The sequence below is a fragment of the Typopeltis vanoorti genome, chromosome 5 (assembly GCF_054136105.1).
Source record: "Typopeltis vanoorti isolate ZY-2024b chromosome 5, IOZ_Tvanoo_1.0, whole genome shotgun sequence".
Lineage (NCBI taxonomy): Eukaryota > Metazoa > Arthropoda > Arachnida > Uropygi > Thelyphonidae > Typopeltis > Typopeltis vanoorti.
The window spans coordinates 107424206-107439823 of NC_143553.1; the positions used below are offsets into that span (position 1 = coordinate 107424206).

Below are 15618 nucleotides of genomic sequence, written 5' to 3' on the forward strand. Positions count from 1 at the left end.
TTTTTCCTACTTGTAAAGAAATTGTTAAATCTGTGTTAAGAGAGGCTGTCAAGAGGGCAGGGGCAGCTCGTGCATAGGCACTGCAGAACTGCAGCACCCCCAATTTTTCTTGATATATAAATATATTTATTAATTTATTTATATTTGCTTGTAATATTTAATTTTTTTGTCATCAACAATCCTATACAATTCTCTTGTTTTTTTATAAAAAATAATAAAAATCCATCTTGTAGCAATTAGGAGGGCGAAGGATGCTAGCAGCACTGTGTTTACCACAGTGTCATATTGCTACGCGCGCAAGCATATGCACGTTATAGTGAGATGTGAGCTATTAGCGTAATGTGGCACTGTCCATCGTGCAGTTCCACTGTTGTTTATATGTAGTTCACACTAGTAGTAGAGTGTTTGTGCTTATCGTGTTTACTGCGTCTCTTTAAATATTTGGACATTACAATTAAAGACATAACGTTCAAAACAAAACAAGAAGAATGGATTTTATTTTTAAGTAATTTTGAATTATACTAAACTGTATAATTTTATCTATAATAATAAATATTTTTTCATGTTTAATTTTTTTTTAAATTTTTACCATAATTTTGATATTTTATCAAACACGTATACACTGTACTTACAGTGTGTATGTATATTTTGATGAAAGTTGCAACTCCCCCCCCACACACACACGATTTCAAGCCATGAGCCACCACTGCAAGAGGGATATATCAAATTTGCCTCTGTTGAATGAGAGTAAAAACTTTTTACTTCAGCTAGATGAGTCGACAGACATAAGCCAAAAATGCCAACTACTCAGATTACATAAGATTTTTGAATGGAGGTTTTGTTGTTGAACAGTTTTCTTATCATGCACGGAATTACCTGTTACGCCAACTTGATCAGACATATACAATTCTATAGCAACTATGTTGGAAGAAATTAAGTTATGTTGGGGAAATTGTATTTTAGAGTGTGCGCTGATGGTGCACCGGCAAAGGCTGGTCAAATTAAAGGTTTTATTTCTAGATTAAAGCAAGATTTTCCTAAGGAAGGGTCCACGCAGAAGCTTCAAGAAGGTTTGGTGAATAAAACAATTCCTGAAGCCCTAAGGAGCATAATGGGCCCAGTAGTTGCAACGGTTAACTACATTAAAACTAGATTAGTTAAGACCAGACTTCTCAAAGTCATGTGCAAGGAAGCAGGAACTCATCATGAAACACCGGTTGTCCAAAGGCAAAAGGCATAGTACTCTCCAGATTTTATGAACTGAGGAATAAGTTATTAAAAATTTTTGCTACAGAGAAACCTGAGTTTGCTGTCCTGATTAAAGACAAGACATGGTGTTCAAAAGTTGTGTACTTGGCTGATATTTTTGGACATTTAAAAAGCCTTAAAAAAATGCTAGTATTCAGGGGAAGGAAGAAAATCTCTTTACATCAAGTGACAAGCTGAATGGGCTCTTAAAAAAAATTAAAATATGGAAGGCAAATGTTGAAAACAATAACCTTGAAATATTTCCTCTCACAGCTGATACTGATCAAGAGATTACTTCCTGCTTTGATTTTAGAACATCTCTCAGTTTTAGAGGATAAACTACAACAATACTTTCCTTCCCTCATTGTGAATGAATATGATTGGATCTGTACTCACTTTGTCATGCTTACTCTAGACACAAAACGTCTGTTGTTAAAAGAGGTAGAAAATTTTTCAGAACGTCAGGCTGTTCTTACTTTTCAGCTGAAGTTTAGGGAAACAACACTACTTCAAATCAGGAATTTGGCAAAATAAAGAGTTCTCAGTATTATCAGATTCCATATCTACACTACTACATTTTTTTTTGAAAACATAATTGTGCTAGCAGAGATTTTCCACATTGGCCAACGTTAAAAGTAAGAAATGAGAGTGACTTCTTTTTCTTGATCAAGAATTACGGGTGTGTTTGTCTGCAATTCGACACCGTATTAAACAATTGTGCAAAAGTAAGCAAGTCCATATTTCTCATTAAATTATAAAAAATGATGTAATTATTAACTCATTAATTTTAACCATTCTAGTTTGTATTACGTACAATTTGCTTCTGAAAACAAACCCCAACTCAACATCACCAGAGTTAAAGATTGGTACTATCAACATAAGAAGCCTGAATGGCAAAGAAATGGAGCTAGCTGAGGAATTAGATAAGTACCAGAGCGACATAATAGGGGTGATTGAAACAAAAAAGACAAAAACTGGTGAGACCTTTCTGAGCAATGAATACAAAATGTTATATTCAGGCAATGACAATCAAGGAAAAGAAGGAGTAGCCATAGTATTCAACACTAAATACGAGGCTAATCTTCTTGAATGGCAAGCAGTCTCAAGTAGAGTGATATGGGCAAATATGCGAATGGGGAACTGGACAATGAGACTTATTTGTGATTATGGTCCCAAAGAAGGCTCTACTAAGGTAGAAGTAGGAGAATTTTTTGAGGATCTAGAGAAAGCTACTGACACAATGAAAATGGAAAAGTTGGTCCGTGTTGGGTATCTGAACAGCAGAATAGGAAATGATTGTCAGATATACAAAAATATTTTGGGAAAATTTGGAGAAAAGAACAAAGCTAATAATAGTGGGAAATACCTGTTGGATTTGTGCTCAGGACCTGGACTGGTTATTACTAACACTGTTCCAACATAAAAATGTGCACAAATTCACATGGAGAGAAGAGGCAAGGAATAAGAAAAGTCTCGTTGACTATGTTATTGTTGATAGTGATGTTTTCTCCCTGGTGCAGGACAACAGAGTTTACAGAGGATTTGAAATTGGAAGTGATCACTATTTAGTCTTGAGCAGGATAAAATTGAATTTCATATTGAAAAGAAAAACATGCAAGAAAGTTTTAAAGCGAATAAAAGTTGAGCATCTCTCAAATGTGAACTGTAGACTAAAATACACAAAGATTATTGAAGAAAAAATGAAAGAGTTTGAGAACAGGAATCAAACCTTGGAGATTCAGTGGCAAACTCTAAAGAAAACATTGATTGATTCTGCCAGAGAGGCATGTGGTGAAGTTGTGTGCAAGGATAAAAAAATCAGAACTCCCTGGTGGACACAGGAAGTTAAAGAGGCAGTGAAGGAAAAGAAGAAAGCATATCAAAAGTTCCTGTCAAATAAGTCAGCTTGTGCTCTTAGAGAATACAGAGACAAATGCAAGAATACTAAACACTGTGTAAAACTTGCTAAACAAAAGTCATGGGAGGACTTTGGCAAGAATATAGAAAATAAATATCAAGAAGGTGGCAAAATAATCTGGAGGTTGTTGAAGAAGCTTAGAAATGGAGAAAAGAGTGCTGCTGAAGGAGTTAGAGATGATAAAGGTGACATGAAAATGGGAGAAAAAGATATCCTTGAAGTATGGAGTAATTACTTTGAAAAACTGCTAAATGAAACAAGCAGTGATCACAGCACAGTGATAAAAAAACACTGATCAGGCATGCAGTCAGGAATACATATCCATACTTGAAGTAGAAAAAGCCATCAAAGGCTTGAAATGTGGAAAGGCAGCAGGAGTAGATGATATTCAACCAGAAATGCTGAAGTATGGCGGTATAAAAGTCTTACAGTGGCTGCACTGCATAGTTCAGAAAGCCTGGACAGAGGGACGAATTCCCGATGAATGGAGTAGAGCTCTCATAGTACCCATATATTAAAAGGGAAATAAAACTGAATGTGAGAATTACAGAGGTATTTCCCTACTAAGTGTTCTTGGCAAGATCTATGCAAGTATACTTGAGAAATGGTTGAGAAGAATTGTGGAAGAAAAGCTTGGTGAAGAACAAGCGGGATTCAGGCCAAATATAGGCTGTCAGAATCAGATCTTCACTTTGTGACAAATAGTGGACAAAGCATGTGAATATAACAAAGATCAAGTATTTTCGATCTGGAAAAGGCTTATGACAAGGTGCCAAGAGAGAAGCTATTCAATACGCTACGGTTATATGGTGTCGATGGGGCATTATATCAAGCAATACTTAGTCTTTATTTGAGTTGTAAGTCAGCAGTTAGAATTGAAGGAAGTACAGGAAGATGGTTTAATGTTAAATCTGGTGTGAGACAAGGATGTATATTATCCCCTCTGTTATTCATTATCTATATGGATCACATTATGAAGGAAAGTGGTATTAAACATGATATCAAAATTTGAGATGTTAATGTCAGCTCTTTGCTTTATGCGGTTGATGTTATACTTCTAAATAAATCCGCTACAAGTCTGCAAGATTCTCTGACTAAATTGAATAGTTCTTGTAATAGATATGTTATGAATGTCAGCAATAAAAAGACAAAGACAATGAAAATAGGCAGAATCATTAAAAATGTCAACTGTGTTGTGAATGGAGAACCTGTGGAACAAGTGAAACTTTTCAGCTACTTAGGCACGATTTTTACTGAAGATCGTAAATTAAATATAGAAATAGACAACAGAATCAACAAAGCTGGTATGGTTGGAAGTCAATTGAATAAATTTGTATGGAATAAGAGAGAAATTAACTGGTAATTAGTTTACGGAATTAACAACGCATATAAAGTATATTAATTAAAGGTAACTTTAATGAATAACTTCTATATTTCGGCAATGTCGCATTGCCATCTTCAGGAACATAAAGATATGGTATGTGCACGCAGGCATTAACACAAAGCAAATGAGGAAGAAAGCAAAAAACTAATATTGTTCCTAAAGTCCTAATGGTGCCCTCTGGCAGGCTAATTTGGTAGTCTTTGCAGTTGGGCTGAAGTTCTCATAATGTAAGTCTCCCAAATTTGGGGTAGTTTCATGCACCAATTTGTTGAGGTTATGAACGTTTTTTAGAGCTGCCGAAGAATAATTTGAATAATCTTTCGTATTTAAACTTGCTGCAATGAATTATTTTTGTTTTCTTCCAACGAATTTTATGGTGGGTATCTAAGGCATGGTCTGCCAGCCCAGAGCGGCTGTACTGGTGAAACCGGATGTAGTTTTGGTGTTCTGAAATCCTGATATTTGTTGTTCTGCCTGTTTAGCCAAAGTAGGACAATTTGCAGCTGCAAGGGACCTGGTATACACCAGGTAGGTCTAGGAGAAGTGGTTGGTCTTTGGTAGAGCGGATAAGGGATGCCAACTTTTTATCTGGTCTATAACTGGAAGTAAGGTCATATTTTTTGAGGATATTGGTTATTTTCTCAGAGGTGCCCTGGATGTAGGGGATGATGATAGAGTTGGTGTAATCTTTATGTTGCTGAAGATGGCAATGTGACGTTGCCGAAATATAGAAGTTATTCATTAAAGTTACCTTTAATTAATATACTTTATGTGCATTGTTAATTCCGTAAACTAATTACCAGTTATGTCTGACCAACGTATAAGCCTTGCTACTAGAAAAGAGAGAAATTAGTCGGAACACTAAATTAGCTGTATACAAGACTGTGTTCAAACCAATTTTAACTTATGGATCTGAGAGCTGGGTCAGAAGTAAAACACTTGACCAAAGACTAGAGACCGCAGATACGAGAGTCCTGAGAAATATTCGCGTGAACAGATGGCATCAATGGCAATATCATATTAAAAACGAGGATATTAGGAAAGAACTTGACATTGTCAGCATCCAGGAATGCGTTAGCAGAGCTAATCTCAGGTGGTATGGTCACTTAAACAGAATGGGTGAAGAAAGATTAGCAAAACAAGTGTTCTCTGCCAGGTTGGCAGCAAAACGACCCAGAGGAAGATCAAGATATAGTTGGATTGATACAGTATAAAGTGGCTTAGATGAGAAATATAAGATCTGATAATGTTGGAATCTTTACAAGTAACAGACTGGAGGAAACAGACAGATTTGGAGGAAAATTGTAGATAGGAAGTTAGTAATGATGTAATTTTTTTCATGTAGTACTATCATATCCTGTACACCCCTTGAGGGTACATGGCTGGAATTTGATGATGATGACAATTTGCTTGTTTCTCTTGTATTAATAAATAATGCTGTTAAAAATATTTAATACCTGTTTTATATTTCCTGTTTTAATAAAAATGCTTTTTGTTTTTTCTTGTGGCATAGTAACACGATTTTGCAGCACACACTTTGAGAAACATGTCTGGATCAAGCGAATGCTCACCATCTCTGCCACTTGCCTGTGGATTTATAAAATGTTTCTAATGAGGATAAGCTTTTTGGGTTTCAGAAGTTAATTGATAAGCAGAAAAGAACAGTGAGGCAGAATATGATAGAAACATTTAAGTTACTTAATGAGTTTTATAGGATTGATGCAGAGATGTTCAGTATTTGTATAGAGAAGTAGAATGGTATGTGTGCAGGGGAATCACTGGAAATTGAATAAGAGTGTAGCACTAGATGTTTTTTCTTCAGGAGTGGTGAATGACTGGAGTGGGTTTGCCATAGTTTCTGAGCACTTTGTGGGTGTAATGTGGGTTTCTTACACTGAGTCTTCAAATTCCATAGAAGTTCTATGCAATAATAATAAAAATAAGAGCTATTTTATTATTATTGCATTCGATTCGATTTCAAAAACCTCTTGTCATGGTGTGGGCCTTCATGCATGAACAAATGATGTTCATGCATGTAGAATTATGTTGTTATTATGGTATTTTCTTCATTACCCATCTAAATTGCAATAATAATCCAGTAAATCTTTTAAATGAACACATAGGAAGTTTTAATCATACTTTACTGATTCATGTTATGCTGTAACTAGCCTCTTATGATGACTTAATAAGTGATAATTATATTCCTCTCAAATACTACTGGATTAATATTGTTTCTAGTTATTAAATATGTAGCTGTAAGCCACATTGAACTGTATTGTTATTTACAATAGTTCTTTATTAAGAAATTATGTGAAAATTTGTTCATTAGGTTGGTGTCCATATAGCAGATGTCTCTCATTTTATTCGACCTGGAACTGCAATTGATAAAGAAGCTTCCAGTAGAGGTACAACAGTGTATCTTGTAGATAAAGTAAGAAATTGTATTATTTTAAAGTTCATTTCAGTGATAATGTGATGCAACATAATATCCACTTGATTCTCACTACAACAAACTTACAGGGAGTTGAGAAAGAGTTTATTGTATGAAAGAAGTTCTAACATATTTGTTATTAAGTAGTTGAAGATCTCCTTCACTGTATGAATTTTGTTTTACACATTATTAATGTAATGGGACTGTAGTTAGGACATTAGAGCAGTTTGTTATAGCGAGAAAATTCATAGTGATGTTTTCTACAGTGAGAGTTGATTATAATATGTTAATTTATTTAGAAAATTTTTCTTTGGTGGTGTATTAATGCATCATAATAGAGGATTTACTCCTTGTTGTATGAGGGGGAAGTATGAATATAATGCCTCTTTTTTTGTCATTTGATTCTAGCGCAGCAGAAAGCTTTACAAGTCACTGATTGGACAGTATTATTCCCTAGTTCAATGCCATGTGAAATGTCATCTTTATAGATGCCAAGTGTACATATGAAGCAGGGAGTGGGTGATTGATTCCTTACTGTGGAAGATGTCAGTCCAATGGAAATTCATACTCATCTGAAAAATGTGTATGGAGACGACATGACCACAGTTAGATGCTGGATCAGACACTTGGTGTTTGAAACCAAAAGTGTTGAAACCATGGTTAGAGACAAGTGTTGAAGTTTGTGTGCAAGGAATGTAATTACAACATTTGGATGGATTGATCATCCCCATCTTGCCCATAGCCTGGATCTGGCACCCTCTGGCTACCATTTGTTTGGCTCTTTGAAGTATGCCATTTTACTAACAAGTAACTGAAACAATCTTCTAGTGAAAAGACCCCACTATAACAGCAATGACTTACAAGGCCTGTGTACAGTATCTTACTTTACAATGACAAAGGTGTATAGAAATTGATGGAGACTGTTGAAAAATGACATAATGTTCATGAAAAATGAGTAATCTGTGTAAAAACTATTGTTAAATAGATTGTCCTTACAAGAAAAACATGGTGTTTTTCTTGTTTGGTGATGGCAAAAGTTAATTATAGGAGGTTAATTGGAGTAACAGACTCCTACCCCCCCACTATTCATGCATGGCCTTGACAGTGCACCATGCATATCACTACTTGAATTCCTTCCAAGCATAATCTAACAGAGTAAGTGGCAAGAGGATTGTTTGCTTACTAATCAAGAAACCCTCTGATGCATTATCAAGTCCGTTATATTATCTAGTGGCTGGCCTATGAAACTGTTTTGATGATGCAACCTCAAATAGAGGAGATACTGGCTTTCTAGTTAATTTCAGTGTGGCATGTTCTTTCAAATAGTATCATCTGCACTGAACTGCATGTGCAAGAGAGCAGAAACCAAAAGGCCCTGGTCTGGAGACCAAACATAGCATTTGTCACTTCAGGCCTAAGCAAGGCAGTGAATTTTCATCAGTGATGGTCATTCATCACCTAGGGGTCTAGTTAACATTTCTTCCCATTAAGGAGGAAAATTTTTTTTAGGAAGCAGATCTTTTCTGGCATCCAAGAGAGACTTTGTGGAAACATGCTATGCTTCAGGAAGGTGGCTGATTCCCCTTCCCTAAGAAAGGAAATCATAGCCACCTTTCTCCTTTCTTGCCCTCCACCACCATCCCAGTGTGTATTAATGTTCGTTTCATTTCATGTCCACTCAGTTTTCATGTTAGTTTCTTATTAAAGCAAAGTTTAGAGAAATTCTTTAATGGCTGAAGATAATGGCAGATATTTCAGGGGGAAAAGAAAAAAATCACCTAATGCCTTTTATTCCCTTATAGAGAGTAGCCAAAGTCTTTTAACCCTATCTAGATTTTGGAGACTGAGTTGGCAGTTCAGTCTTTACTGATAGCCAATCAGAGATATCTGGCCCAAGATTATCAATAATTATAAGTGGCAACCAATTAAGAGGGCAAACAAGTGCTACCATCTCTTGGTACTTAACCCTAACAGGATATGTTTTTGTCTGAAAAAAATAAAGTGGCTTCTACAGTTGATTTTCTTGAGTTTACAGGATGAAAAACCCAAGTTTCTGGGAGGGGAAAACCGCTTGCCCATGCCAGGGATTGACTAACCCAGGAACTGGTCGAAGACAAGCTTAGAATAAGTTCCTTCAGTCAGCAACTGGACAAACTTAGTCCACCTCTATGCTAGGCTGCACAAAGATAGACAAAGTTTGTCCAGTTGCTGACTGAAGGAACTTATTCTAAGCTTGTCTTCGACCAGTTCCTGGGTTAGTCAATCCCTGGCATGGGCAAGCGGTTTTCCCCTCCCAGAAACTTGGGTTTTTCATCCTGTAAACTCAAGAAAATCAACTGTAGAAGCCACTTTATTTTTTTCAGACAAAAACATATCCTGTTAGGGTTAAGTACCAAGAGATGGTAGCACTTGTTTGCCCTCTTAATTGGTTGCCGCTTATAATTATTGATAATCTTGGGCCAGCTATCTCTAATTGGCTATCAGTAAAGACTGAACTGCCAACTCAGTCTCCAAAATCTAGATAGGGTTAAAAGACTTTGGCTACTCTCTATAAGGGAATAAAAGGCATTAGGTGATTTTTTAGGCAAGCACCACTTCCACTTAGTTACACAGGCCTTTAAATAGATTTTATTTTATTTATTATACACACGTATTCACAAGAATATAGTAATTTTATTACTGCAAATATTTCAACCAGAAACTAACTGGTCATCATCAGTGCACTAGCATAATCACAAGGTGAAGCTACAACAAAGAATGTTAATCCTATTTACAGAGCTGAGCTATGTGTTGGATGCCACCTAGTGAGTAGTTACAATGAAATAAGATTACACACAACACTTAAATTTAAAATTAAGTGATTTGAAATAAAATTAAATTTAATTACATAATGAAATGAAATGGCATTATATTAAATTTAAACAAATAAAAATATATAATAATAATAATTAAAATGGCAGGGGGAAACATTATTGCTTGTCATTTATGAGGATGAGACTCTCCCAATGGAGAGTGTCATTTTGCTTTAAATTTGGGTGGTGTAGAAGTGCTTCAGCACTCTTTAAATAACAGTTCAAACATGAACTTGCACTGATGTAAAAGGCATGACTCATCACATAATATCGATCAGTGTCCACTCTTGCTGAGCAAGGCCAGATTTTTCAACAGAAGGACCTGTTTATCCAAAGTATGAGTGGAGGCCCTCACCTTGAACTTGGTAAACACCAGGAAGAGAGAGAGGGGGGGGGGGGACTGCTTATCTTTCATGAATAGTAACCAAAAGGGGATTTTCTTGATAGGGAAAAATTAGGAACTAAATTATATCTTTTCAGGATCTTAGCAGTTGCCTCAGAGATGACGATAGGGACTTGCCAATACAGATTCATGGATTTTGACAATGGGCTTGTATGAATCCAGGATGCATTTAAACTTCCTTGAGATGAAACCATTCTGTAGTACTGCAGTATATTCTGTACTACAGTACATTCTGTACAGTACTGTAATGGTTGGTTGTTCATTGTTATCAACAGACTTCCATGGAGTCAAGAGACTCATTGCAGGAGTTCCCACTCTCACATTCACAGCTCATCATACCTTGACATTACATAATTGTGCCTCAGTGCCTGAGCCTGCACTCACCACACGCTCAGGCACTGCATTCCAATCACCCACCACTCTCCAATGAAAAAAAATCTACTCCTCATGCCCACCTTATACAGCTTCCACGAATGGTCTCTTGTTCTCCATCTATCTCCAGATATTCTATGATAAATCTCATCCACGCTAATCTGGTAGTACCCATTACCAATTTATATGTCTTGATCATGTCTTCCCTCTTCCTTCTATCTACTAGACTCTGTAATTTGCATTCTCTCACTCTGTCTTATATTCTGCATTCCAAAGACCAGAAACCAATTTAGTCAATTGCCTCTGGACCCTCTCCAACATCTCATCATTTGATAACCTGACAACCAAATCTGTGCACACTAATCCATATGTGGCTTGATCATATTGTACAGTGGAATCAGAACATCCTTACTTCTACATCGATACAAAATTAATAACGGAAAAAAAACTCACGTACAAAGATTATTTAATAGTATAATTTTCGCCTGTGTGTCACAGGCATCTTCAGTACATTAAGCTCAAATTAAACAATAACTGCATTCCAAAAAGTGCCACCTAAGTAGCTGGTATAAGATAACTAAAAAGGTCAATAACTTTCCTTAAAAAAATAAATAAATAAAATTAAAATTAAAAAAAAAATTTAAAAAAATAAAAAAATAAAATAAAATAAAATAAAATCAATACAATAAAAAGTTAGGAAAGATGAGCTGATTTGTAAAGTACTATCTCCCATAAAGGGGATAGACGTAAGCCGTCGGATCTGTTTAAGTTAGGAGAATGAAGTAGAGTTTCAGGTGTTTCTTTATAAAGGCATTCCATGAGAAACTTACTTTTGTGAAGAACTTTTGTCTTTCTCCAATGAACTCTGTGTCTGGTGAAGATGGCATGTTCTGCAAGTACAGACTTTTCAGGTTTAAAGTATTCAATGGTGGAGTGCTTAAGGGTCAAAGCTGTATAACTGAGAGGAGACCTCCACATAGCCTTTAAAGGAATGCGGAGAACGGACCAGGGCTTCTGACTTAATGTCCACTCCTCACCTTCTCATGGTGCACCCTGTTGGGTATCTACTTTGATACTGAATGAACGAGGATGGGCTGGCAATTTGGGATTTAGTGGACCAAATTGTATTCTTATTGGTTAAACCAAAATATGGTACAACATGACAAAATTTCATGCCGGCTGGGGTGTCGCCTGGCTAAACAAGGCCCCTGTTGTTTTTGCCAGGGAACAAGGACGAACAGCGAAAAGTCAGCTACTGGAACAAATCTGAAAACAAACCCCAACTCAACATCACCAGAGTTAAAGATCGGTACTATTAACATAAGAAGTCTGAATGGCAAAGAAATGGAGCTAGCTGAGGAATTAGATAAGTACCAGATCGACATAATAGGGGTGACTGAAACAAAAAAGACCAGAACTGGTGAAATCTTTCTAAGCAATAAATACAAAATGTTATGTTCAGGCAATGACAATCAAGGAAAAGAAGGAGTAGCCATAGTATTCAACACAAAATACGAGGCTAATCTTCTTGAATGGCAGTCAGTCTCAAGTAGAGTAATGTGGGCAAATATGAGAATGGGGAACTGGACAATGAGACTTATTTGTGCCTATGGTCCCACAGAAGGTTCTACTAAGGTAGAAGTGGAGGAATTTTTTGACGCTTTAGAAAAAGCAATTGACACAATGAAAAGGAAAAGTTGGTCGTTGTTGGGGATCTAAATAGCAGAGTAGGAAATGATTGTGAGACATACAAAAATATTTTGGGAAAATTTGGAAAAAAGAGCAAAGCTAATAATAATGGCAAATATCTGTTGGATTTCTGCTCAGGACATGGACTGGTTATTACTAACACCATGTTCCAACATAAAAATGTGCACAAATTCACATGGAGAGAAGAGGCTAGGAATAAGAAAAGTCTCATTGACTATGTTATTGGTGATAGTGATGTCTTCTCCCTGGTGCAGGACACCAGAGTGTACAGAGGATTTGAAATTGGAAGTGATCACTATTTAATCTTGAGCAGGATAAAATTGAATTTCATATTGAAAAGAATAATATGTAAAAAAGTTTTAAAGCGAATAAAAGTTGAGCAGCTCTCAGATGTGAACTGTAGACTAAAATACAGAAAGATTATTGAAAAGAAAATGAAAGCGTATGAGAACAGGAATCAAACCTCGGAGATTCAGTGGCAAACTCTGAAGAAAACATTGATTCTGCCAGACAGGCATGTGGTGAGGTTGTGTGCAAGGATAAAAAAATCAGAACTCCCTGGTGGACACAGGAAGTTAAAGTGGCAGTGAAGGAAAAGAAGAAAGCATATCAAAAGTTCCTGGCAAATAAGTCATCTTTTACTCTTACAGAATACAGAGACAAATGTAAGAAAGCTAAACAGTGTGTAAAACTAACTAAACAAAAGTCATGGGAGGACTTTGGCAAGAATATAGAAAATAAATATCAAGAACGTGGCAAAATATTCTGGAGGTTGTTGAAGAAGCTTAGGAATGGAGGAAAGAGTGCTGTAAAAGGAGTTAGAGATGATAAAGGTGACATGAAAACAGGAGAAAAAGTTATCCTTAAAGTATGGAGTAATTACTTTGAAAAACTGCTAAATGAAACAAGCAGTGATGACAGCACAGTGGTAAAAAACGCTGACCAGACATGCAGTAAGGAATACATATCCATACTCGAAGTAGAAAAAGCCATCAAAGGCTTGAAATGTGGAAAGGCAGCATGAGTAGATGATATTCCATAAGAAATGCTGAAGTATGGTGGTATAAAAGTCTTACAGTGGCTGTCCTGCATAGTTCAGAAGGCCTGGACAGAGGGACGAATTCCCGATGATTGGAGTAGAGCTCTCATAGTACCCATATATAAAAGCAGAAATAAAACTGAATGTGAGAATTACAGAGGTATTTTCCTACTGAGTGTTCCTGGCAAGATCTATGCAAGTATACTTGAGAAACGGTTGAGAAGAATTGTGGAAGAAAAGCTTGGTGAAGAACAAGCGGGATTCAGGCCAAATAGAGGCTGTCAGAATCAGATCTTCACTTTACAAAAATAGTCCAGAAAGCATGGGAATATAACAAAGATCTGTATTTAAGTTTTGTCGATCTGGAAAAGGCATATGACAAGGTGCCAAGAGAGAAGCTATTCAATACGCTGCAGTTATATGGTGTCAATGGGGCATTATATCAAGCAATACTTAGTCTTTATTTGAGTTGTAAGTCAGCAGTTAGAATTGAAGGAAGTACAGGAAGATGGTTTAATGTTAAATCTGGTGTGAGACAAGAATGTACATTATCCACTCTGATATTCATTATCTATATGGATCACATTATGAAGGAAAGTGGTATTAAACCTGATATCAAAATTGGAGATGTTAATGTCAGCTCTTTGCTTTATGCGGATGATGTTATACTTCTAAATAAATCCGCTACAAGTCTGCAAGATTCTCTGACTAAATTCAATTGCTGTTGTAATAGATATGGTATGAAGGTCAGCAATAAAAAGACAAAGACAATGAAAATAGGCAGAATCATTGAAAATGTCAACTGTGTTGTGAATGGAGAACCTGTGGAACAAGAAAACATTTCAACTACTTAGGCAAGATTTTTACTGAAGATGGTAAATTAAATATAGAAATAGACAACAAAGTTGTCTATTTCTATATTTAATTTACCTATATTTAAATATTTATATTTAATTTACCAATATTTAAATCAGCAAAGCTGGTATGGTGGGAAGTCAATTGAATAAATTCATATGGAATAAGAGAGAAATTAGTCGGAACACTAAATTAGCTGTATACAAGACAGTGTTCAAACCAGTTTTAACTTATGGAACTGAGAGCTGTGTCAGAAGTAAAACACTTGACCACAGATATGAGAGTCCTTAGAAAGATTAGAGGCGTGAACAGATGGCATCATTGGCAATATCATATTAAAAATGAGGATATTAGGAAAGACTTGACATTGTCAGCATCCAGGAATGCGTCAGCAGAGCTAATCTCAGGTGGTATGGTCACTTTAATAGAATGGGAGAAGAAAGATTAGCAAAACAAGTGTTCTTTGCCAGTTTGGCAGGAAAACAACCCAGAGGAAGACCAAGATATAGGTGGATTGATACGGTACAAAGTGCCTTAGACGATAGAAATATAAGATCTGATAATGTTGGAGTCTTGACAAGTAACAGACTGATTTGGAGGAAAATTGTAGATAGGAAGTTAGTAATGATGTAATTTTTTCATGTAGTACTGTCATATCCTGTACACCCAGGGTACATGGCAAGAATTTGATGATGATGATGATGAAGTATTCAATACATGATTGGTGTTCTTCTAGCCGAATAGAGGCAGATCTTCCCGTTTGTCCGAAATAAGATAATCCACAAGAGCACGGAATCTGGTAGACACCGGGTTGATTAAGGAACGGCAATGGGTAATCCTCTTTCTCCTGCTATCTCCAATTTCTTTATGGAACATTTTGAACAACGTATCTTTGACAACATTTCTCCCAGACCTACTCATTGGTACAGATATGTCGATGACATTTTTGCTGTATGCTCTTCTGGAATGCCTCTTCTGATGAACTTCAACAGTTTCTCACTAAGTTAAACGCATTTCATCCTAGGATCAAGTTTACCCTAGAAGTAGAATCAAATAAACAGTTAGCCTTTTTAGATCTTCTAATTCTTCGCCAACCAGATGGTAACCTATATTTCTCAGTTTATAGAAAGAAGACTCATACAGGCCATTATATCCATGCAGAATCTCATCACCATCCCAGTCAAAAGGCAGGAACTATTAAAACACTGGTTCATCGGGCCCACTCCTTTTGTTCTTCAGACGATCTTTTACAGAAAGAACTACAATATATAACTTCCTTTCTATCGAATGTTTATAAGAATTGTTTCATTAAAAGAAACTTTGAGTAATTTTAATATGTCTTCCTCTTCAAACACAGAAGAAATAACACGTATTACTATCCCTTATGTACAAGGCATCAGTGAACA

At 36.2% G+C, this 15618-nt stretch overlaps 1 protein-coding gene across 2 annotated transcripts in view; it reads left to right on the forward strand.

Annotated features, from left to right (window-relative positions):
- The window catches only part of Dis3 (exosome complex exonuclease RRP44-like protein Dis3), a 310868-nt gene that overhangs the window by 182026 nt on the left and 113224 nt on the right, over positions 1-15618 (forward strand). For both annotated transcript variants that reach the window (XM_090392656.1, XM_090392657.1), the window contains one exon: positions 6880-6981. In XM_090392656.1, the coding sequence (XP_090248782.1) occupies positions 6880-6981 (102 nt within the window). The remainder of the gene's footprint in view (positions 1-6879; positions 6982-15618) is intronic.